Source organism: Ursus arctos, unplaced genomic scaffold, assembly GCF_023065955.2.
Source record: "Ursus arctos isolate Adak ecotype North America unplaced genomic scaffold, UrsArc2.0 scaffold_16, whole genome shotgun sequence".
Classification (NCBI taxonomy): domain Eukaryota; kingdom Metazoa; phylum Chordata; class Mammalia; order Carnivora; family Ursidae; genus Ursus; species Ursus arctos.
The window spans coordinates 9,959,952-9,983,738 of record NW_026622830.1 but is presented as its reverse complement, the minus strand read 5'-3'; the positions used below and the strand labels follow the sequence as shown (position 1 = coordinate 9,983,738).

The following is a 23,787-nucleotide window of genomic DNA, read 5'->3' as shown; positions in this document are numbered from 1 at the left end:
TAGTATGCTAACCTGGTCTTGCCCTTGTTGTCTCTCCCCAGTTGAGTACTTTTTCCACCACCCTCTCAAAGAATCCTCCCTTGGAATTCAAGTGCCCATCCTATGTGATTCTCAGCAGTCCATTCAGTAGACAATACAAAACAGTGTCTCTCTGCCCAATGACTGCCACCAGATCAGGAGGGGCGGAAACGTGGGCTGATCTCTGGCACCATAAGCCTTCCGTGGTCATAAGCGAACACAGGCAAGTTCTCTAGAATGAGTTTACTCTAACAAAGAAAGAGAGCAAGCAGTTACTTGTGCGTGCTTGAGAAATGGGGCCAGCATGGATGTAACCAGATGTCCATCTTCGATTCTAGGACCTGCAGGCTCCTGAGGGCAAAATGATGGTTAAGTAAGAATTCTCAGGTTTAGAGCAGAAATGAACCAGAAAAATTTACATACGCGCCTGGTGGGGGAAAGGAAAAGAAGAAAAGAAAAGAAAAAAAAAAAAACAACATCCAAAATTTATTCTCCAACAAGACAGACAGCATCAGCAGGTAAAACTACAGGGGTTTCTCCAAAGATCATACATTCACAAGGGCATTATTTGCTTAACAGTGAGAAAGGCTCCGGTGTGTCTCTGTAACAATCTCCACTTCACAGTGTAAACAGGTCCTAGCATTGTGTTCAACTTACGATTCCAGAAGGAAAGGCACAACGTGGCAAAAAAACTTTTTGGATCCTAAAGTCAGGTGCGATAGCACAGACTTGATAACAGTCTTGATCTACTTTCCCACAAAGAGGGAGACTTCTCCGCTCAGAAATTAAGGTCTGTCTTTCTCCTTCCTTGTTAAACCATTAGAGCAGGTTTCATCATTACATATACAAAAAGGGGAGGGAGTTAAAAAAAAAAAACACGAAAATATCTTAAACGTCCAGCTGCTCCCACCACATATCAACTCAGGTTAAGACAGGGCGTCGGAACACTTCAGCGGTCAGAAAATAGGAACATAGACGCTATGGCTACAAAAATAAAAAAATAAATGAGGTAGATAAATTAAAGCTTTCACACCCATGACTTGCCTGTTCCAACTTCGTAGCCTTCATGCAATGCTCGAGAATAATCTTCATAGTAACTTGGCGTAAGCTGCACCAAGGACATTTTTGTACAAATTAGTATGTGAACCTGTGAGGAACATGCCCTTCCGTGAGTTTCTTCAAGAATGAAAACCCAGTTCTTCAATCGGGTAGGCACTGGCGAACCAAATTAAGTCACCTGAGGGTCCCTGCTCAGGTGCCCACCTCTCCTGGTGGCTCAGGAAGGGGGCATCCCGACAGCAGCAGACAGTACATTGGCACTCTCGGGGCTCCAACTGTATTTAAATAAGCAGCAACACACACTGACTCCCTCCGGACCAGACGCAGTCCATCTGAGGGCATCCTACTTAAGGTTCCAAGGTCGAAGCAATTTTGTCATTGTACCACCTTAGTTTAAAAAAAAAAAAAAAAAATAGTACATTCAGGGGTGAAAAAAAAAAAAAAAAGATGGGTGCAGGTTGGGGGTCATACAAAACACAGGTCCCTAAACGGATGCCAGATGGTGTCCACGTACCCGCATACAGTCACCAGGGAAGTATCTAGTACCCCCTCCCCCCAATTAGGCGAACAGTTGTCTTTTCCATTGCAGTTCGTAAGCTCCAACTTGAAATAGGGGCATAGTCTTTGGAAAATAGTTACTCTCGGTTGTACAAAGGTTTTTATGTATACAGTTTGTCGCCAAGTAACAAAGCTACTCTGCAAGACCCGCTTCTTTCCAAAATTAAAGAAAAAAATTCTAGTCTGTATTTGTTTTAGTATGTATTTTCTTTTTTTGTTGTTTTTTTCTCAACTTTTTCTTTTTTCAAATTTTTTTCTTTTTTCTAATTTTTTTTTTTTTTTTTTTTTTTTGCAAAGCAGCATAACAACATCTGATTGTAGGACTTGCCTGAGGTTGTGGTCCCAACTGTAAACATCATTTGCACATCAGTAAGAACACAAACAGGAGGAGATGGGTTCTTTTAAAAAGGAAAAAAAAAAAAAAAAAGGACTCCGGGAGGTCATCCTGCCTGCATTTCTCCTTCAATAAGGGTTCTCCTAGAGCTTAGCTGACCGCAATCTTGTTTTCCTCGAGGAAGTGAGGGAACTGGTGTTTGGGGACACTGTCAGCAGCACCTGGTTTTTCCACTTCAGTACTGATGGCGGACTGGGAGCCATCCATCTTGGACACGGTGGTGTTGTTCACAATGGAGCTGGCCCCCAGCGAAACCGGGAGGGTAGGAATACCGCCGCTCTGGATCACAGAGATTTCATTGGTCTTCATGGCCAGACCGCCGTTGAGCATGGTGGTGTAATGGTTCCACACGACAGGGTCCACGTTCACTGAAGGGGCCAGGATTTCTTTGGGAAACATCTCAGGGACTCTCTTCCCATCAGTACCTAACAGAGCCATGGTGTTCTCGATGGCCAGCTTCCTCCCACGGCGCGCCGAGCTGTTGTTGGCCCCATGCGTCATATAGTGGACCTATGGGAAGAGGGACAGAAAGGTTTCCACCTAAACAGAGACTTGATAGCGTGCGGGCTGGCAAGCTAGTCCGTCTACATGTGGGTTTGAACATTGTCAAAATCCAGGTATCTGTTCTCTTGTGTGTGGGGGGGGGGGGGCGTGGAAAATCAGATGATCTCGCAACAATGGGCCCACATTCCTGCCTAGAGGCAAGTAAAGACAACAAGGCAAGGACATTTGTTCCACGTTTGCTCCAATTCTGTCCCCATCCCATCTGTTCGTGTAAGCGAGTACAGGGACACTCACTACGTACCAGGCATTCTCTCCAGCGCTGGGGTTAAATCTTGTGAAGACCAAACCCACACAGGAAATAACACTGTGCAGAACTTAACACATACACACACACGAGTACAAATAAAATGGGAAAATCTGTAAGACCAGTAGGTTACATCCATGTCAATATCCCGGTTGTGTTATTTATTCACATTCGAGTTTTGCAAAATCCTGCCACTGGGGGATACAGCGCCAGGTGCGGAAGGGTCTATGAAGTCTCACGGCACGTGGTCTCCAAGTACCTGAACAAAAATCTGAGTTGAAGAAATTAACTTTTGAACAAACCAGACGCTGTCCTGATGGGAGCCGATCTGCCACATACACGCGATGTCAGTGACAGTCATCCGTGATCGTCATCACAGAGAACCAGCCAGCCATGCTGGGGCGCTGATGGAAGGCCACCGTGGGGAATGAGCGCTAATATTCCAGGGTGGTGGGCAAGGCAAGACCTCTTCTGATGACAGAAACCCTACCATCTACTGCTCCTTCCACTTGGCCCCCTTTCTAATTACTGTTCTGATCCAGCTGTTGAGTGTCTAAATCCCTTTCAAAGAATGTGGTGGGCACTACTTTCTCAGGTCACCTCATTTCAAAGCACCGATATCCTCAGCAGTTAGTAGCTATCCTGCCAGTGGGCTCAGAAGTGACTTCTTCATAGCTCTAAGCTGTTAAGATGTTCCAAGCATAATCTGAACCCTTTTCTAATATAATTCATTTAATGTCCAGGACAATTCTGAAGTTGTCACTACCATTATCCCCATGCCTGGGAAACTGAGGCACGAGGAGCCATTTGCCCAAAGCCATTTGTGTAGCAAAAGGAGCTCTAGTCCTTCCCTGGGCTGATCCCAGGGCTTGTGAACTAACCAGAGGTCGGTATTAGAGATTAAGTTATTTTGTGCTCCTTCCCTGACATTTTTGCCAACTAAAAAATTTAAAAAATAGAGCTTGTTTTCATACTATGTATGTTTAATTTTTTAAATGATATACAGTCTTATAGGTCTTTAAGACTATGTGTAAGACTAAAAGAAGTTGTTTTAACCTTTATTTGAGCCACAAAGAATTAGTCTACTCGTGGGAGAGAGGTAGAAAAGAGATCCAGAGAACATCTCGTGGAAACCACCAAGCAGGGCCAGAGGGAAAACCCGGGTCCCCAAATCCCATCCTTTGTTCTTATACAGGCCACATTCAGTCCTTATGTGGGTGAGTCTCCTCCCCATCTCCTCCGTAAAATCTTAGGTGGCATCTAACAACAGTTATAGGCCATTCTCTGGAAGCACCCAGCCACTCGGTTTTAAAAGCACAGCCAATAACCTGGAGACTTTCCTTTAACTCCACAGGTACTGTTATCCTATGTATGTTTAACTCATGGTACTTACTTCAACCTAGCAAACTAGAAAAACAGAAACCAACACACCGGGTGATCATCAAGTCTGGAAGCGTACACGCATCCATAAATGACTGGTCACCACCATGTGACACCACGTGCCATTCAACACCTGTTTCCAGGCTGATCTCCCGTCTGTTGAGAGAGGTCCTGGTCTGCCCCAGTCTCGGAGGGGGAAACCTACCCTACATGTAACATATCTGATACTAAGAAACATCCAAAAGACCATGTGTCCGTTCCTAGACAGCATCATCTGCAAAATACATCATTAGTATTATCCCATGTGCCACTAAGATTAGAGGGAAAAAATGACCCATTTCAGACACTGACGGCAAGAAGTATCCCAATTTCAGAGACACCGTGATGTGAGAGAACGTATTTTCTGATGTCTATTTCAAGAGCCAGCTGAGATACGACTACACGGTATCCCACTGGTCTTAATGGAAGAGTTCATCAGGGATGGATGAACACCAGAAAGACCCGGTGCTCACCACCTACCCCACCCCCGCTGAGAGCCTGAAAAACCTCACCTTCAAGTTGCCTTTGGTGGTGAACGCTCGCCCACATATGTTACACACGAAGGGCTTCTCCCCCGTGTGGGTCCGCTCGTGGATCTGCAGAGCGCTCGCCGAGGAGAAGTTCTTCCCGCACCGTGTGCAGCCGTGCTGTTTGGCCTGTCGGCGTGGCTGGGCCGCTAGCAAAGGTGTCATGCCTGGGGACATGGTCGCGGGTCCACCAAATGCACCAGGGACTTCAACTTTGACATAGGTTGGCTGGGCTCGGATAAACGTTGATGGCAGACTGCTACGACCTGGTATCCAGAGAAAAGAAACCCCAAACCTTTATCATCCCATACTCATTTCTTCTCAAACCACAAAAGAGCTTTGATGACAACTGCCCACCGAGAGCCTGGAAACAGCTTTTGGGCAATGTGTACCTCGGAGGCAGTCTTCCTCTGGAGCACGCTGACCTGCCCAGGGAGTAACAACTCATTCAGAAAAGTCACCATTTTAGCTTTAAGGTATGGGCAAAATGCAGAACTCTGAAATTCAAGTTCCTGCATAAAAAGTTATCTTTAAGGAGAGCCTGGCTGGCTCGATTAGTAGAGTCCCGTGACTCTTGATTTCGAGCCCCATGTTGGGTGTTGAGTTTACTTAAAAATAAATACCTTAAAACTATTTTTAAAAAGTTCTCTTTTATGCCCGGAGGTCAACCCTCTTGGGTCCCCTCCCTCCTTGGGAGCTTTGTGCTATCACTCAAATCTTGCTTTGCTATCCACCAAAAAAAAAAAAAGAAAGAAAGAAAGAAAGAAAGAAAGTATGCCCGGACAGCAACTTTATTTCATTCTATGATGCAGCTGTTCCCCATTTCACCATGAACAACATCAACAGGAACCCCACAAATTTATTACGTGCATTTAAAATGGGTTAGATTCTCCTCCTCACGCCCCCCTCCCACCAAGAGCTATTCATCTATGAACCTTACATTAGGGCGTGGGGCCTCAGAATCAAAGGACTGTGGCTTATCTCAGTGCCCAAAAAGCAGTGCCTACTTTCTCAAACATTCTCCCAGTGGATCATTTCCTGAAGATTACCCAGTGTCTCCCTGGGGCTCAACCACAGAGTTAAAAACCGACGAGTGCACTGTCTATACCCGCCTGCAGTAACCACCACAAATGAAAGGACATTGGCGCTAGGACAGAGGTAGTTATCGTGCCCCTCTACCCAGAAGTAGAGAGCGGCTAACTGCCCTACAAAGAAGCTGCTTTGCATACATCACACTGTCCATTTGCCAAGTTCAACCCAGGTTCCTTTTGGATGACCTCGTGCCCAAAATGGACCTAAGTTAAATCCAAAGCTCTATCACCTTCCATCTCAGTGCGGCTGTTCTCGGAGCTGTCTGCTTTGCCACCAGCATCAGGAGATCGGGACTTGATGCTTTCTGCCTGGCTATTGGCTGGGGACAGTGCCTGGAAGGACGCAGTCTCCAGGACGTCTGGACTTCGGCTCTGGTACTCCTGGTCTCCCATCACTGAGGACGACGAGTCGTTGGTCAAGCCATCGCTCTCCACTGAACCGTTTTCTCTGCTGTTCTGCCGCTGCAGGACAAGAGGAGCAGGACCCACCTTCCCCGGGGCATCGAGGGAAGCCGTCACGGCGAACCCGAGAGTGGGTGATGCCGAGTGGACGCTGGGAAGAGGCACGGGGACCTTCAAGGAGCCACTGGGGGCATCCTGGGGGCCGACCTCGTCAACATCGATGCTTTCGATAACATCATCGTGACCGACGGCACCGGCGCTGCCATTCTCACTGACTATCATGGACTCGGGACCCGTAAAGTCACAGGGATTCTCGGGCAGGGGCGTGTTGGGGATCTGGCCCCCCATGTGCATCCGGATGTGCTGCTGCAGCAGGACCGCGTTGGTGAACTTCTTCTGGCAGATGGGGCACGAATGCTGCGTCTTTACGGACGTGTTGGTCCGGTGGACCCCGAGGTGCGTCTTCAGGTTGCCCTTGGTGGAGAAGGCTCGACCACAGATCTTACACTGGAACGGTCTCTCCCCGGTGTGGGTGCGGTAATGCATTTTGAGGGAGCTCTGGCAGCTTAAGACCCGGTGGCAAATGAGACATTCGTTGGGGTCGGTGGTGGCCTTGTCGATGTTCTCCACCAGCTGCTGCAATTTCAGGGTCTCCGACCCCGGCTCCGGTGTCCCGCTCCCTTGGAAGCCACCAACCCTTGGGGAACTGTGGTTTGGCCCCACCCCAGATAGTAGGGATCCATCCTCACTGTCTGGAGAAGGCCCGGGCTGTAGGTCGTTGGGCAGTGGGCCGCCCATGAGGTCCTTGGGGTTAGTCCCTGAAGAGAGATTCTGAGGTAGCCCTACGGTGGGGGTCCCTGTCACAAGGACAGGTTTGCTGTCTAGAGAGAGACTCGATTCATCTACGGGGACAGGTACAGAGAGTGCATAGGGAATGCCATTGCCTGCCGCCATTCTGTCGTGGAACTCGGCAAAGAGCTGGGGGTTCGCCTTCACCTGGGGGTGTCGATGAAAGTGCACCTTGAGGTTGCCCTTGGTGGTGAACCGGTGGCCACAGACAGAGCACACGAAGGGTCTCTCTCCGGTGTGGGAGCGGAGGTGGATCTGCAAGGAGCTATCAGTCCCAAAAACCTTGCTACAGTACTTACACTTGTGCTTGCAGAGGACGGCCTCGTCTTTGGCTTTGACCTCCACCGGGGACACGTTCGGGGGCTTCCCCTTCCCTTTCTTGGACGGGTCTAACGCCACCGTGGAGAAAGGGCTCTGGAAGAGCACAGAGCCCGGGGCCTGAGGTAGCAAAGTCCCGGGAAGGCGGGACATGACGTTCGGCAGCACCCTCGTCCCGTCCGGCTTCAGGGCGAAGGGCGCCAGCCCCGGGGACACGGCGCCGCTGGGGGCGGAAGGGACGTTCGCGTGAGGTAGCTTGGCCTGTTTCAAGGCGTCCAGAGCCAGGCCCTGGCTGCCGGCCTTCTGGCTGAGCAGGGCCACGGCCGCCGACACCTGCTGGGACACGTGGCCGCCCAGGGTCTTGAGCGCGTCGGCCCCCGCGGCGCCCGAGTGCAGGGCGTGCGAGGCCCACATGTTCACCTGGACGCGGATCTGCTCGGTGAGCTGGATCTGCTGCAGCTGCTGCTGCTGTAAGCACAGGATCTGCTCCAGGACCCACGGGATGCTGCTGGCGCCCGGCAGGGGGCCCGGGGGGGCCTCGGCGCCCCGCTGATTCACCGCCACCTTGGTGCCCCGCAGCGCCTGAAGCGTGACGTTAGTGTTGGCCACTTTGCCTTTGGGTACGTAGCTTATGTCCTGGGACGCGGACGGCAGGGCGGTCTCGGTCTTCAAGTACACGACCGACTCGGCCCCCAGCTTCTCCTTCGCGTCCCCCGAGCCGCCGCCATCCTCCCGGGGGCCCCCCTCCTTACTGCTGGGACTCAGCGCAGCCCCGGAGAAGTCTTCGGAAGGCACTGGCCCCTCGCTGTCGTTCATGATGAGCACAGGGGGATTTTTAGTGCAATTTTTCTTGTGTTCTAAGAACTCAGAGAAGCTGAAGAACTCGGCACAGCATTTCTCACAGATGTGCGTCTCCTCCCGACGCGTCCTCTTTGCTGTCAGTCCATCCCTGCTGGCTTCGCTGCCATTCCCTGGGTGGTTCATTGGAGCACCTGCGACAAGAGAACACGAGCTAAGAACTGTGCCCAGAAAGGGATGTGGGGCCACTTCCAGGGAAGAACCACAACGCGCAATACAGACGCCTTCGTGACCTGTGTCCGAACAGGCAGAAGACTGTAGAAGGGAACTAGGCATCCACTGGCCAGAGGTCTGAATGAACCAACCACTGGTGTAGTGGGTTGAATCGTGTCCCCCCACCCCTGCCCCAAAGATGTCCAAGTCCTTATACCCAGCACCTGTGCATGTGAACTTACTTGGGACAGGGTCTTCCCACATCTAACTGAGAGGGTCCCTAACCCAATGCCTGTTGTTCTTAAAAAGAAGGGAAAGGAGAGATGGAACGAGCAAGGCCCTAGGAAGGAATTACGTGTCTGTTAAACAAGGACTACTGGAAGCCAACAGAAGATAGAAAGGAGGCTTGGAACACTTTCTTCCTCAAAGTCTCCAGAAGGAACCATCCCCCCCCAACACCTCCATTTCAGATGTCTGGCCTCCAGAACCATTAGACTAAATTTCTGTTGTTTTAAGCCATCCAATTTGTCATGGAAACCCTAGGAAATTCACACAATTTATTATTAAAATAATTCCCTTGGAGCTCTGCACCCCACTCAGAACAAGTTTGCAAAGGCAAATGGGTCTGACGTCGTGACTATAAATGACATTGGAAACCTGCTCAAATATGGCTGCTCATCCCCACCTTGGGGCCACTGAAAGCAAAACTGCATTAAATCAATCTTTCAGGGACGCCTGGGTGGCTCCAGCCAAGCATCTGCCTTCGGCTCAGGTCATGATCCCATCGAGTCCCACATCAGGCTCCTTGCTCAGCAAAGAGGCTGCTTCTCCCTCTGCCTGCTGCTCCCCCTTCTTGTGCTCGCGCGCTCTGACAAATAAAATCTTTAAAAAAAAAAAAATCACTCTTTCAGTGTAACAAGTGTACCTTCCCGGTTTCAAGGTGCCAACAACTACAAGAGCAGTACCAAATTCACCGAAAATATGGAGAACAGCACACTGGGTCCATTTACACAGCAAGGCCAAGCGGATACTCCTAGAAATATTTTCATACGACACACTGACAAAAGAAAAGATTTCATGTTCAAGAAAGGCCGTGACTATAGAAAAAAAGACTGATGATCTTACAAATCATGAAAAACTAGAGAAATGTCTTAACAGTCAGGACACTAAATGGGTTAAATAAGCCATTGTGTAAAGAGAGAAACCCAAGGAATGGAAAGAGGGGATGGGAACCATGGGTTTCATTCTTCTCCCTCTACCTGCAACTTCTATTACTGTCATTTATGGGAAATGAAATATACAAAACCAAATATCTTCCTATTCCGGGCAGTTACGTTCCCAAAAAGGATTGCTCTGTGGGTATCTTTTGTAACTGGGTCTTATTCCCTTCAGGGTTAATGCTAGCCTGCATATTCAAATGCCCATCTTGGGGCTGTGGCTTTATCTGGACACCTGGGTCCTGAGCACAAGAAGTTGGGTGAAGAGTCTCCCTAAGTTACTTTTCATTTCCTGGCTATCTGATTGTACGTACACTCCCCCACTAAGTCAGAGGTATACGTCAGAGCCAGCAACTCTAGGCATATGGATCTCAACCACACAGGTAACTGCACAACTATACAGAGATCCAGGTAAGGGGTATTTTTTTTTCTCCACAGAAATGTGTATAGCAATAAATTTTGATTCACCCATACAGCGAAAATGGCATAACTTCTGTATGCTCTGACATGGGAACAGAAATTAGGTGAAAGAAATAGGCTGCAGAACAGTATGTAAAATGTGACCACTTTTGCTTAAAACCTGTTTGAGATGCATGAGAGAAAGGCCAAGAAGGATCCATCTCACTTTTCAGGAAATTATTATTTTATTTTTTTATTTTTACTTTTTTTAAGATTGTATTTACTTATTTGTCAGAGCCAGCCAGCCAGAGAGGGAACACAAGCAGGGGGAGTGGGAGAGGAAGAAGCAGGCTCATAGCAGAGGAGCCTGATGTGGGGCTCGATCCCATAACGCCGGGATCACGCCCTGAGCTGAAGGCAGACGCTCAACAACTGCGCCACCCAGGCGCCCCAGGAAATTATTACTTTTTAAAGCAAAATAATATATTTTGCCTCTCAACTCCGTCTTGGGTGATTACACCCCCTAAAACCATGGGGCGGAGGAAACCGCCACAGTATGGAGGAGGAGTTGATCTTAAAAAAGAGTTTATTTCTCTTGAGAGGATCTATAGATTTCTGAGTTTCAGTTTCAAAAAGTGGTTCTTTAAAATTTACATAAGGTGGCCTCATCTTTATTAATTTCAGACCGGGCACTATTAAGTTTTGCAAGGTATGTGTGGTCTGGGGGTGGGCCAGAGAGAAGAGCCAACAGCCACAAACAGGTCTGGCCTGCCAGTGTAGGGAAAGCAGGTGAGGGCTGCCCCAGCACTTGCCTGCGAACTACAGGTTGGACAGGATAGCCTTACCCCTGAGAATCTGCCCGAAACATGCATAATCATGACAACATCGTAAGTTCGATATGCCTGGGTTAAGTGAAGTTTTTAACAAATGTGTCCAGTGCGTATTAATGTGCCTGGCACCATCCTAGATGGGATCTGGCCAAAGTGCATGCTGTAGGTATTCAGTGAATGCATGAGTGTGTCTACAGTTTCTATCTGTAATAGCCCAAATGGTTAGCTGGGCAATCAGGGTTGCTGCGAACAAGACTGTAACAACGGTCACTGAATGCCTATCTACCAATACTTCCCACCTCCTACTGGGCACAGGATGGGGGAGCTAGGGATCCGACGGTGGTGAAAAGATGACCCTGATAATGTATCTGCAGTTCAGACTAGGGACCTCTACACGCCCCATACTATACTCACCCAATCTATGAAAAATCTGTCCCATTTACTGAGAACAATGAACTGAAGTACTGTGACTTGCCCAAAGCAACACAATTAAAAATAGTCACAGGTAGGGGCGCCTGGGTGGCACAGCGGTTAAGCGCCTGCCTTCGGCTCAGGGCGTGATCCCGGCGTTATGGGATCGAGCCCCACATCAGGCTCCTCCACTATGAGCCTGCTTCTTCCTCTCCCACTCCCCCTGCTTGTGTTTCCTCTCTCGCTGGCTGTCTCTATCTCTGTCAAATAAATAAATAAATAATCTTTAAAAAAAAAAAATAGTCACAGGTAACTTCTGAGCACTTACTATGTACCAGGTGTAATTCTAAACAATTTATAGGTTATAACAACTCTGTGAGGTAGGGGCTATAATATTTCACAGAGGGGGAAACTGAGGCACAGAGGACATCAGTTTGCCCAAAGCAATACATCTGATAAACTGCAGGGCCAATATTCAAACCCAGGCATGCAGCGCCCAGATCCTCCCTCCTTCCTACGCTTTCTACCATTGTATGTTTCTTCTGCTGAGACTGCAACTATCTTTCCTCTCAAAGACATTCCAGGGAGGACAGAAAAGCCTGAGGGGTCAGGTTGGCAAGGAAGGGGAAAGGGACTAGGACACACCCTACTACTATCTTTATGGGACTCCCAAGAGTTACTTTAAAAGTTAGGTAGGACACAATGCACCCTTGCTACTTTCCAGGTGTTCAATACGTAAGTTCCTGTTCCCACTCATATTTCAAGAATCAAGTTAAAAATAGGTCACTTCCCAGAATACAGTATCTATCCCTACAGTTTCCTAAGACTCGAAATGAGGTGTGGGAGGGGGTGTTACATAGCACTCTTTTTGGAAAAGCAATTCTGGCAATTATGTGTCAAGAACTTTAAAACGGAGAACTTTTTAACAAGTTTCTCTTGGCAGGGAAATACACACTGTTGGCAGGTGCACAGAAAGAGATACAGCTCCTTCCAGGCACAGGCAACATCGCCTTGGTGCAATTCTCCTTTGACCCTTGTTAGGAGTTTACTTTATGAAATAGAAGGATACATCTCTCCTATTAACAAACAGCAAAAACAAAAACAGATGCACTCTGTGGTCAAGCAGTGAGGTTCTGGTTAAATAAGTCAGGGTACACCAAAAAAAGGGACTACTTTGTAGCCAACAAAAATAAACCAGATCTATGTTATTTGTGCTCCTTTACAGGACAAGCGCCCGGGATTTATTTCAAGAGGAGGAAGAGAATGGGATGTGTATCTGTGGTCCCATCTGCGTTTGTGGATAAAGATATTAAATATGTACGTGGAAACATTTCTGTCTGAAGTTAAGAGAAACTATGGCTGCACTCTAGCTCTTGGGAGGGTGGAAGAGAAAAATTCAAAAGTATCCACTTTTGTACTACGGTTTCTTTTTCATTAGCATGTTTAAACCCTTGGACCCGACCATTCTAACTTCCGGGAAATCTCCAATCAAGCCCCACGCGAAAATGCCCAGCCCACTCTGTAGGGAACCACCACGACCCTCACGGTAAGCCACGCATCTCCGCAGCCACATAATCAAACCAGCGTCCTCGGTCCCAATTTGCAGATGCGCAAACTGAGGCTCAGAAATAATTAAGCGGCTCAGGGTAACAAACTGCTAACCGGAAAAAGAAGATCAGGAATTGCGCTCTTAAACACTATCCAGAAGGGCACTAAACTTAGCGGCCTCATTTATCACGGTTTCTTCTAGAGCAGAGTTTCTCACGCTTTTTTTCATTTCATCCTTTTATGGAGGCTTTTAAAGCTTTCTTTTCCTCCCCCCCCCCATGAAATTTTAATACCACAATTATACTGCAGATCTGTTTATGTACTATGGTCCTTCGGAAGGCCACAAACCACTGTAAATCAAGTTTTCTGTCTCCTTCCCCTCAAGAAATGTTCACACCCACCCAAAAATCTTTTTAAAAAAATGTTCACATCTCCCCCCCCCTTGGAGACAATACTCCTTCATTGAAAGCAGGTTCTAAACCAGCATTCTTAAACTGGAGTCCATGAAATTAGATAAGGAAAAAAATGAGATCTTTATTTTCACTAATCTGAACTAAAATTTAATATTTGACTTTCAATGACAAACGTAGGAAACACACCCCAGTGGTATTTGCAGAACCTTCAACAGAAAGCAGATCCTTTCATATGCTGCTAATGCTGCTGCCTTACTGGAAATTCTGGTGGTTACCTACCAGCTGCGCTAATCTTATTTAATGCGTTCATAAAGCATGTTATTATATCACAAATGTTTTTGGTTTTGATAACTGTATTTCAATGCAATTTATTTCCTTGGTGTTTCTGTGTATTTTATTTTTTGCATTTAAATACGTTCTGTGGAGAAGGAATCTATGGCACAAAAAAGGTTAAGCTCCCCTGCACTAGAAGGATCTAACAGTTTCCAAGAGTGATTTACAACCTGAATACCAGCTTGCCTTCCCTGTATACACAGGCTGGCCTCTTCTGTAGCCTGGATGCAAAGCCAGCAACATCCCACTTGAGTCTTAAAACAGCAGCAGCTCTGAATGCATGTGCAGTAAAACATACCTTCTGCATCCAGACCGCCATGGGCAAACAGCGAGTGAGAGGACTGGGTTATGAACGATTGCCTGCTCCGCTTAAGTTAACCCTTCCCAAGAGGAAAAAAGCAAAGTTCAGAGAGATTACCCGGCAACTAGTTCTTCCATCTTTCCACCCCACCCCCACTCCGAATTTTAGGAATGTTATCTCTCAGCATCTAGTTATCCAATAAGTTGGAAGAATGCAGTAAACCCAGCAGGGGTCTTAGATTCAATCACTGCCAAATGGATAGAAAATACTCTTACTATTGTATAGAAGAAAAGCTCATCTACTAGAAGCCAATTTTGGAGGAGACTCCAAAATGCTTAAAAAATAAGACCCGTACAATCTTGAGAAAAGCATTATGACTCAAGCTTATCTTCCCCTCCCCCATTTCTATATTAAAAAGAACCACAAAGAATAGATTATCTAAAGTATACAATATCTTCTACCCTCCCCCACCCACAGGATAATTGCTTACCAAAAAACAAAAGGAAAAGAGATGTCCTTTGAACCACTTGAAAGAAAGTGCCCGTTTACCAGTTTAATTTTACATCTCAATTCAGCAATTCGAGAAACAGTTAAGTAACAAGGCTTTAACTCAATTCATAGATAGCAAATTAAAGCTATAATTAAGTTCTACTTAATCAAGAGCTAAAAACTTGTTCACCAACAGTCTTGGATCAAAATTCAGAGACTCCGCTGAGAAGGAAAAACAGTAAAAGAATCAAAGAAAGTTCTAACAGCTGTTAATGTGTCTGAGTTCTGCTATTTACATTAAGAGATAGGTCCCATTTTCCCTCGACTGGAGCTCATCTTTCAAGCAAACTTGTAAACTCCATGCAGGCAGGGGCTTTTGTTGTCCCCTTCTACAGAGCCCCCCACCCCCCAAGACTGACAGTCATGAAATTCATTTGGGGGGAAAAAAAGGATGGGGGTAACTGGTGATGCAGTGCTTGCCTGGATTTAGTCTTTTAAAATGGTTCAGATGCTTTCTTTAAAGAATCAAAAGTACAATAGGTAAAGAGCTGATGAAAGAGGGAACTTGTTGAACTCTTTCCCCATGATTTTTCCAGGGCAGTAAGGCCCAGAGCATGAAAGCAAACACTGCTTTATTTCCAACTCTCCTCCCCAAAGACCCCTTAATCTAAAGTCCGAAAAGGCACATCTCAAACATTAAAAGGGAGGAGAGATGGCCAAACTCGACCAGCTAAACACTCATCAGGGCTCCTTCAAAGGAACTGATGGAAAATCCCATCTCATAACCAACGAAGAGTCAGACCATGATAAACAGCTCCTTGGATTGGAAGCATGGCTAAAATCAACCATGAGCAACCCATTTCAACCCGCAGCTACTGTTTACTCATAAAATGAGTACAAATGAAAATTAAAGATAATGTACTTGAGGTCCCCAGCCTCGTGTCTGGCACTCAGTGGGCGAGAGTTAAAAACTGCAGAATCATCTCAACTATCAGTTCAGAACTGTCTTGACACAGGAAGATATAAAATTGGAAACACTCATATTTTGAACAAAACTGATTACTAATCACATTCCCAGCACACAGTGGGTCTTCTGTAGTTGAAATGATCTGAACAGGACTCTTTAACTCCAAAAGCTCAGAGAAATCGAGCAGGTCTCAAGGTTACACAGCTGAAAGTCATACAACCAGATTGGAATGCACATCTCTAGAACCTTACCAAAACACTAACTTCATTTAGAAAGAGGAAGTGCTAACTCCCATCTCCTGCCTCCCAAGATGGCTCCCCAACTCCCCACCCAGGAGGAAGCGAGGGGAGGCTGAAATGACCAAGTACCAACTTCTGCAATGTATTCTTAACGGAACAAAAGGGGCTCCAAGCAAACTGGAGCCCCTTTCTCTATCGGAAACTACGATGGAAACACAGAAAGTCGGCCTGCAACATTCAAGCTAACTACCAACGAGCTCTCCCTCTCTCCCGCAATTAAAAGAGGAACTTCCAAGGGCCCTCTTCTCAAAATCATTACAGCCAGTGGAGGTCATTTCAGTTTAGAAACTGGGGCTAGGCAGTTGTTTGAAACTTGGGGATCTTAATCGTTGATGGTTGTAATCCAGTTTAGCACAAAGGGCATTCGAAACTCTTTTGAGAAAATGCTAATTTTCCCGTATGTAGCGTGAGCCCACCGCCCACCTGCAGATGTTTTGATCTGCTAATTGATCTCCAAACTCCATTTTCCTTCCTCAAGAACTGCATTCTTTACAAGTGGATCTCAAACTGGTTTTGCAAAATAGGACTGGCCCAACCTTAGTTTTTAAAAAGTATACATATCTATGTATCTATCGGTCTATACAGATCTATCTATACAGATCTATACAGATCCATGTATCTCTATATAGCTACATATATGTAACATATAGATAGGTACATACATACACAGGCTGCTTAAATGCAAAATGCAGCCATTAAAATGTACTGCTTGAGGAAACTACCTTCTGACCCATGGTGACAACTGGAAACCCTGCGAACACATTCTAGCATCGAGGAATTCTTTTCAAGAATTCTAAAGACTTGGCAAAGAATACCAGGTACGGCCAGAGCGCGCTCAAGCCACTAGCTTAAGTCCCCAGGGGCGCCCATCCTTTGGCCCAGCCCGGCGCTTTCCATCCCCACCCCCCAACCCATCCCACCCGTCAGGTGTGAGCCGGTACCTGTGAGGGGACCCGCCTCTCAGCAAAGTGTGCGGCTCCAGGCTGGGCCTCCAGGGGGCGCCCGCGCGCAACTCGGCGGTCCGCTCTAACCCCAACGATCAATAGCGAACCACCCCCCTCCCAAATCGTGGAGGGAGCGCACAGTCAGGCCTGAGATCCTAAGCCTAGCTCGGGTTAACAGATTGCAAACTCCAACCAGCATTAACTTAAGAAGCCACCCTGTAACAAGCTCCCCGCAAAGGTGCCCAACACCACCAAAAGCACCACTTGCGTGCGCCCACCAAAAATGAAGGGAGTAGGAGAATGGGGAGGTCAGAGAAGAACCAGGGGAGGGGTCAGAGCCCGAAGCTCGCCCCTCCTCTTGGGAGGAAGCGGGCGGGCGGAGGGTTAACCCTTTTGTTCCAGGTGGGCCAGGCGACGAAGCCTCTCCATGCTCTCCCCCCACTGCCCCCCCACCCGAGGCACAAAGAGAGTCCATCCTCCTGAGACCTCGGGTGCCCGCAGCCCTGACCATCAGACGCCCCGAAAACGCACAGCCGCCCCTCGTGAAGCCGATCTAATTTGCCCTGGAAAAAATGTTACTTGCGGGGAGAAAAAAAATAGGGATTTACATTAACCTATTATAAATTTGGGAAACATACTACATTCCCTCCCCGAAAAAGGGGGGAGATAGCCAAGAAGGAGCGCAGCCTTCCCGTCGGAGTTGTGACTTAGAGCGTCTGGGATTGCAGTGCACACCCCCATCAGCGGCTGAGAAATTAGAAAGCAGGCGGAGAGAAGAGGGGAAACAACCCACAAGGCCCAAGAGGAGGTTAACAACGCCCCCTCCCCCCACGCGTAGCTAAAAACTTATCAGGCGACAATTTGGCGGGCCAGGACGGAGGGGAGATAGTGGGAAATCGACTCGCTCCTACAACCTCCTCGGTGAAGTGACTCGGAGGAGGGGAGTTTGCCCCACCGCTCCCGGCTGGGCTGGGGTCCCGAACGCCTTCCGACCCCGGAGCCGCGCGCCGCGGAAGCGTGGGGGCGGGTCAGCCCCGGGAGCTCACCCCGGCCGCGACCGCCCAGCCCTGGCCCGACCTCTCCCCTCTGGCCCCGGGGCGCGCTTCTGGAAAGCCGGGCGCCCCAGGAAAGCCCCGCAAAATTCCAGACCAGTGTACCCCAAAGGGATTACCGCGCGCCCGCGACCCCGGCCCCTGGGGGCCTGCACCCCTACGGCTCGCCGCGGTTATTTTTAGGAAGTCGGAAATCAAAGATGGCTGGAGGTCAGGCCCCGAAAGGTTAGGGCGAAGATCGGCAGGCGGCAAAGCCCGGGGAGAAAAAGCCAAAACCCTAAAGAAATTTTTGAAAAGGGAAATACTGTGCCCTTCTCCGCCACCTCTTCGGGCCCTCCAATCCCCTCAGAGCGGGTGGCCCGCACCCCAGCTCCCGGAGGTGGGGAGAGGTCGCGCCCCCTCCCCCCGCTTGGCCCGGGAGGGGCGCGTGCAACAGATCGCCCTCCCCCCCGGGGGTCTTCCAGGGGTGCGCCCCTTCTCCGGCCTCCTAGAAAAGCCCCAAGGGGTGAGGGAAAAGGTGGGGACCCCCGGGGTCTTTCTTTTAAAAGCGGCGCCAGGGAGGGAGGAGGGGAACCTAAGTTACAAGTGGGGGGGGGGAGATTACTAGCGAGGGGAGTGGAACCAATTAAGAGAAGGGCAAGGGACGAGAAGGGAACCTTTCAGGAATGAGGGACACAGAGAGGGTGGGGGGTCAATCTTACAACAAGAGGAGCGAGACCTGGCGGTGAAACTTACACAAGAGAGGGAAGAGGTAAAAGTGTAAAATTAACAAGGGCGGGGGTGGGGGGGAACGAGGGTGCCTTCTCTAGAACTGAGCCCCCAGATCTTGGTTCCAGAATCTGTGCTAGAAGCCGCTAGCTCCCCGAAGCTCGCGCCTTCGAGGGTCCAGCGAACGTCCGGGAAACTGCCCGCCCCCGGCGCGCGCCCCCAGCCCCACTCACCCGGCTCCCCCGCCGCCGGCGCCGCTGGGGCCGCATCTGCAAACTCCGGGGCCGGCTGCTGCGGCTGCTGCTCGCCCTGGTCCTCCTCCGAGTTGATGTGCTGGGGTTTCGCCTGCTTGCGCCTCGACATGGTGCGAGCATCGGGCCGCCTGGAGAGCCGCGGTTATTTGCCCACTCCGCCACAAATTCCTGGAGTTAGGAAATTTACCCCCCTTCGGCCGGAACGCGCATGTCCCAGTAATTATTATTATCAATAATGCATTGCGATTTATCATGAGCCCTGACAGCTGATTGGCCTGGGTCCAAGACCTCAGAGATCATTTAAATAAGCCCTCATTGATCAGGGAGGGGCGAGGCATTCTGGGCTTTGTAGTCCGGCCCTACATGCGACAAAGGCGTGTTCATCGGGGGAGCGCAACTAATTAGCATCCGGGCTCAGATTGGCTGGATCGTGCACGAAATCAGAGGGGGACCCATCCTCGCTCCAGCTATCCGAGTCCTTGGAGAGAAGAATAAAAATAATTGTGTGCTTATTAAAAACTAGGATCGTCCATAAGAGTTTTGGAACGAACCTATTTGGTGGTGTGCTCCAAAAATTACTTTTGTAAAGTTGATATCCGCGCAAGCCGGGGTTGGAAGGTCTTTTCAGTGGAGTAGTTTGACTCAATTTTTACATCTATCCAAAAAACCCACAAACAAAAAAACTGAGATGTGACACATGTCTCCTTCCATCTTATTTTTGATTGAAATGTTTAAATGGAATTTCGAGGTGCCTGAAGAATTGTGAAAATGGTGGTTTATTCAACCTTCCCAATTCATCTCAACTCTTAAAGTGGCCTTGGAATTTCCAAAATTTTAGAATATCCTCTCACCATGATTTATTTCCTTTAAATGCTAAATTATAGCCCCAGGGTTCATATTCACAAGGATTGGTTTGTTGTTACAATGCCACGTTGATTTTTGGTTTGGAAGCCTCTTTTTACTCTAAAATGACTAGATGCTAAATACAGAAAAGGCAGATTAAAGGCCAGTATAGTCAGATAATATCAAAACGGCAAGCAATTGCATTTTTTCCCCCACAAGCCATAAATGTCTGATAACATCATATTTTATTGCTGAGACAATGCTCTGACATCGCCCATGGAACAGCAGTGAGTACTGTCAGAGTAACTGGGTGTCACTAAACTAATCATTTTTGGAATTTTTTGCAGTACGGGCTTCATTATGCAAAAGGAGTATAGTTCAAAGTGATTGCATCATCCTGACATGGGGATACCTGGCATTTTCTAAAATTGTGTGTGTATAATATTACATGCCTATACATCGATCCAGTAAATCTCTATATTTAATTGCACTAACTGCCTTGCACAATGTAAATGCTCGATAAATGTCGAATAAATGATGAAATTTTCAGCCTTCTAAGTCTTTGATTGGTGTTTCCGTGAAGCCTCTGGGCCTGCGTCCTTATTTGCCATTTACTTCATTGTAAGAGAACTGTAAGCCATCCACATTTGTGCCTTGCATTTTCTCGATTAGTTATATATCAAGTTCCCAGCTTGTAAGAGTTTCTTGTAAGCTCATCAGAAATGCAAGCGAAATAGAATGCTGGGCTCATAAATACACTCACCTGGATGTTTGGACGTCCCAAGGCAGAAAATAAATCAGCTTGAGGATCTTTTTGATACTCATGGCCATCAGTAAAAGTTTACTGAAAGAAGGTTAAACTCCAATTTTGGGTCTGTGTTTGAAAATGCTTTGCATTGTTTTCTGTAAGTCTCCTAAAGCAAAAAAAAAAAAAAAAAAAAATAGAATTACAGTCAGTGGCCAAAGTTGGGAAGGTAAGGATTTGGTTTAATAATACATGGAAGCTGTTTAGAATTCTCATACTGAGTAAAAAAGCCAATTAACACCTGCCTGGCTGACTAATTTACTTATATTCCCAACACCTTTCCTGTTGAACATGGCTGGGGCAGGAGATGTAATTGACAAATCTAAATGAATGAATGTACAGTATGTTTACAGCTCAAGACATCTCAGTGGTTTAAGGAAGACCTCATTAAAGATACAGTTTCTTATATTTATTTATTTTAGTTGATAGTTTCATCATTTCTACTTAGAACAAGGTCAGAAAACTGCCACTTGCCTCTCCAAGTGATGATGATGATGATTATTTGAGCCCCTGTTCTGTGCCACAGACTCATTAAATGCACACTCCCTTGTTTTATCTTCCCAGGGAAACTGAGGCTCAGAGATGTGAAGTGACTTAATTAGGAAGTGTCTGAGTTGGTGGTCGATCCCTTAAACCCGGCTCCAAATTTCTTCTTATCGTATCCCCAAACCTGTCATTCAGCTGAGGCTGAATATAGACAAGAAAACAAGAACAAGAAAGAATTGGGGTAAAAGAAAACATAGGCTACATTAAGCCAGTCCTGGAAAATCCAGGCTCTGTAGAAGTAAATTCTACTGGTAAAATCAAGGAGAAGTTCTCCTCCAGCGGAAACCTTCCATGAACATCGTGTCAAGGGAAGAAAGCTGTCATCCACGTTTTGAACTTACCTCCAGCGAGCAGCCAGGAGCAGGGGGTGAAGACCCGAGCAAGAGAATGGAGAATAGAGGGCTACAGGCAAGTCCCTAATCAAAGGCATTTTTTAAAAATTATTTAATATTCCTTGAACAATCAAAAGACCCGGTGGAACCAGAAAGAAAAAAAAAAAAGATCAAAGTAAAAGATAATATTAAGCTTTTTAATGCCTTCTGTTAGGTGACTGGGTTTATATAATCCAATCATTCTCACTGTTTGCCCCAGGCAGAAATCGTTGGGAAATTCATTTCTTGCTCTACCTTTCAGGCAGTCTATGAAAACTGAGGCTTTACTGTCAATGAGGACATTTGGGATACATAATCCTATTTCATCCTCATTAAAATCCTTTTTTTATTCCTGTTTCACGATGGGAAAACAAGCTTGGAGCTCCTGTCAGCACCTTGCAGGTCCTAACAGACGCACGCTCCATGTATGAACTCCATCACTTTTCAGTGAAAGGGCATAGGTCCCCCTGGCTCTCAGAGCTTCTACCCCTTTCCCCAAAAATCCCACCTCTGTGACACCCGGCCCTTCCCTACTAAGTTTCTAGTCTCCAGTTCAGATTTCCCTGCCTAACACCCCCCTTTACTCATCCAAATCGGGTCTCACCTCTTAGTCTGCCAGAAGCCAATTCTTTCCTTTGATAGCATGGTTTGAAATTTATGATGATAGATTTAATTGAATGTCTGTTTATTGCTTGTTTTTCACAGCACAGGCCGCACGAAAGCAGACACCTCACCACTGAGTCCCCAGCCCTTCGCCACGGCAATAGAACACGGAAGTCGCAATAAATAATAATGAATGAATCCATCAAGGGTAAATGATTTTGCAGGCTGGAATACAAAATAAAGTATTAAAGGCAATTACCAATGGTGGGAATGCAAATTGGTGCAGCTGCTATGGAAAACAGTATGGTGGTTCCTCAAAAAAATCAAACATCGCGTTATCATTTGATAAAGCATTTCCACGTTGGGGTGTATGCCCCAAAGAGCCAAAAGCAGGGACAGGAAGAGATATGTGTACACCCGTGTTTGTAGCAGCATTATTCCCAAGAGCTAAAACGTGGAGGCAAGCCGAGAGTTCATCCAGAGATGAATGGATACACAAAATGTGGTGTCTACATACAAAGAAATATTATTCAGCCTTAAAAAGGAAAGAAATTCTAGCATGTGCTACCACATGGATGACCCTTGGGGACCTGATGCTAAAGGAAATAAGCTAGTCACAAAAAGACAAATACTATTTGATTCCACTTACAGGAGGTACTTATGAGAGGGGGGATGGGGAGTTGTTGTTTAATGGGTATGGAGTTTCAGTTTTGCAAGATGGAAAGAGATCTAGAGATTGCATAGCCACGGGAATGTTCTTAATACCACCGAACGATACACCTAAAGACGGCTAAGAGGGTAAATGGTATTTTACCACAATTGGGGAAACAAGGCAATTACAAACTGAGGGCTGCCCAACTGTATTGATTTATAAAAACTATCAAACGGTACACTTACAATAGCTGCATTTTAGGGTATGTAAGGCACACCTAAAGGAAGCTGTTTTTAGGAAGGCAGTTAGATATCTGGTTATCCCTCTAATTGAAAGGGCCATAAATATGGGGGTGGTTTTTTTTTTTCCTATGTGGGATTCCCAGCATCGCAAGCTTGAAAAGGCTAAAGTGGCAAGGCTGGTGTCCATAAATCATGATCTGCCATGCAAAATATGCCCCTTTGGGTCTCTAATTCTTCATGCCAGGAAACGGCCACGTGGACCGACATGGTAACCATTGCTGCTTTAATTTGGGAAATGTGAGGCTTGGATTCGGGAAGTATAAAGAGCGGCCTTTTCTCAGCATGGGTCCACCTCTTGGAGGCTACAGACTTGCATCGATTTGGTATCTGCCTGCCTCATGGAAGTCTTTATTTCTGGAAGGAAGTCTTCAAATTCTAGAGATTTAGAAGTTGAGCTAAAATTGCTTCAGAAATCATGCTTGTAATTCACCAGGAGTGCTTTATTATGGGGCCAAATGCCCACTTTTCTGAGCGTCCTGGCCCGGAGCCCCTGGATGAGGATGATTTATGGTTGCAAAGGCTGGCTAATTGCAATAATCCCCACTTAACTGATGATTCTCCCCCTCCCTCGTTTTGATATCTCAACATGTTGCCATTTTATCAATCCCAAATTGGTATCGAACAATTTCCTGCCCTAATTAGTCTTCCTCGTTGCTGCTAATATATGGAAGCCTACAAGTGTAGACTTAAAAAAAAAAAGTATTAATACTCCAGAGTTCGTTAAAGCGGGAATGAAATGTCAGAAACAACAATTTCTCCTGCCGGTTCTTCAGTCGGAGACGAGATGGACAAAGAAAGGGAAAACTGATGTGAGGGGCACTTCTGTCCCTCAGCCACTTGACCAGCCCACTCTAGCCCAGGCATGCAGGTCTTGAGGTCAATCTTAGGCACTCACGTGCTTTCCAGAATGTTGATTCTCTTAAGTCCACTGCAGAGGTTCTCAATGGGGGGTGATTTGGCTCCCTCCCCAACCAGGCGACATTTGGCAATGTCTGGAGCCGGTTTTTGGTTGTCACAACTCAAGAGGGCTACTGTTATCTAGACGG

The 23,787-nt window shown here is 47.2% G+C and overlaps 1 protein-coding gene across 4 annotated transcripts; it reads right to left on the bottom strand.

Moving 5' to 3' along the window:
* Positions 1-486: 486 nt before the first annotated feature.
* SALL4 (spalt like transcription factor 4) lies at positions 487-20,372 on the bottom strand. Of its 4 annotated transcripts, none has more exons than XM_026503753.4 (4): positions 18,599-20,372; positions 6,105-8,435; positions 4,769-5,049; positions 487-2,539 (listed from the first exon to the last, which is right to left on the bottom strand). In XM_026503753.4, the coding sequence occupies exons 1-4, from the start codon at positions 18,726-18,728 to the stop codon at positions 2,120-2,122; spliced, it is 3,162 nt and encodes a 1,053-aa protein (XP_026359538.1). In that variant the 5' UTR covers positions 18,729-20,372; the 3' UTR covers positions 487-2,119. The 4 variants fall into 4 exon arrangements, with proteins under 4 accessions (XP_026359538.1, XP_044241841.1, XP_044241840.2 ...); XM_044385906.3 differs by having other exon boundaries at positions 7,425-8,435; positions 18,599-19,448; XM_044385905.3 differs by lacking the exon at positions 18,599-20,372 and having other exon boundaries at positions 6,105-10,476.
* Between the last annotated feature and the right edge of the window lie 3,415 nt (positions 20,373-23,787).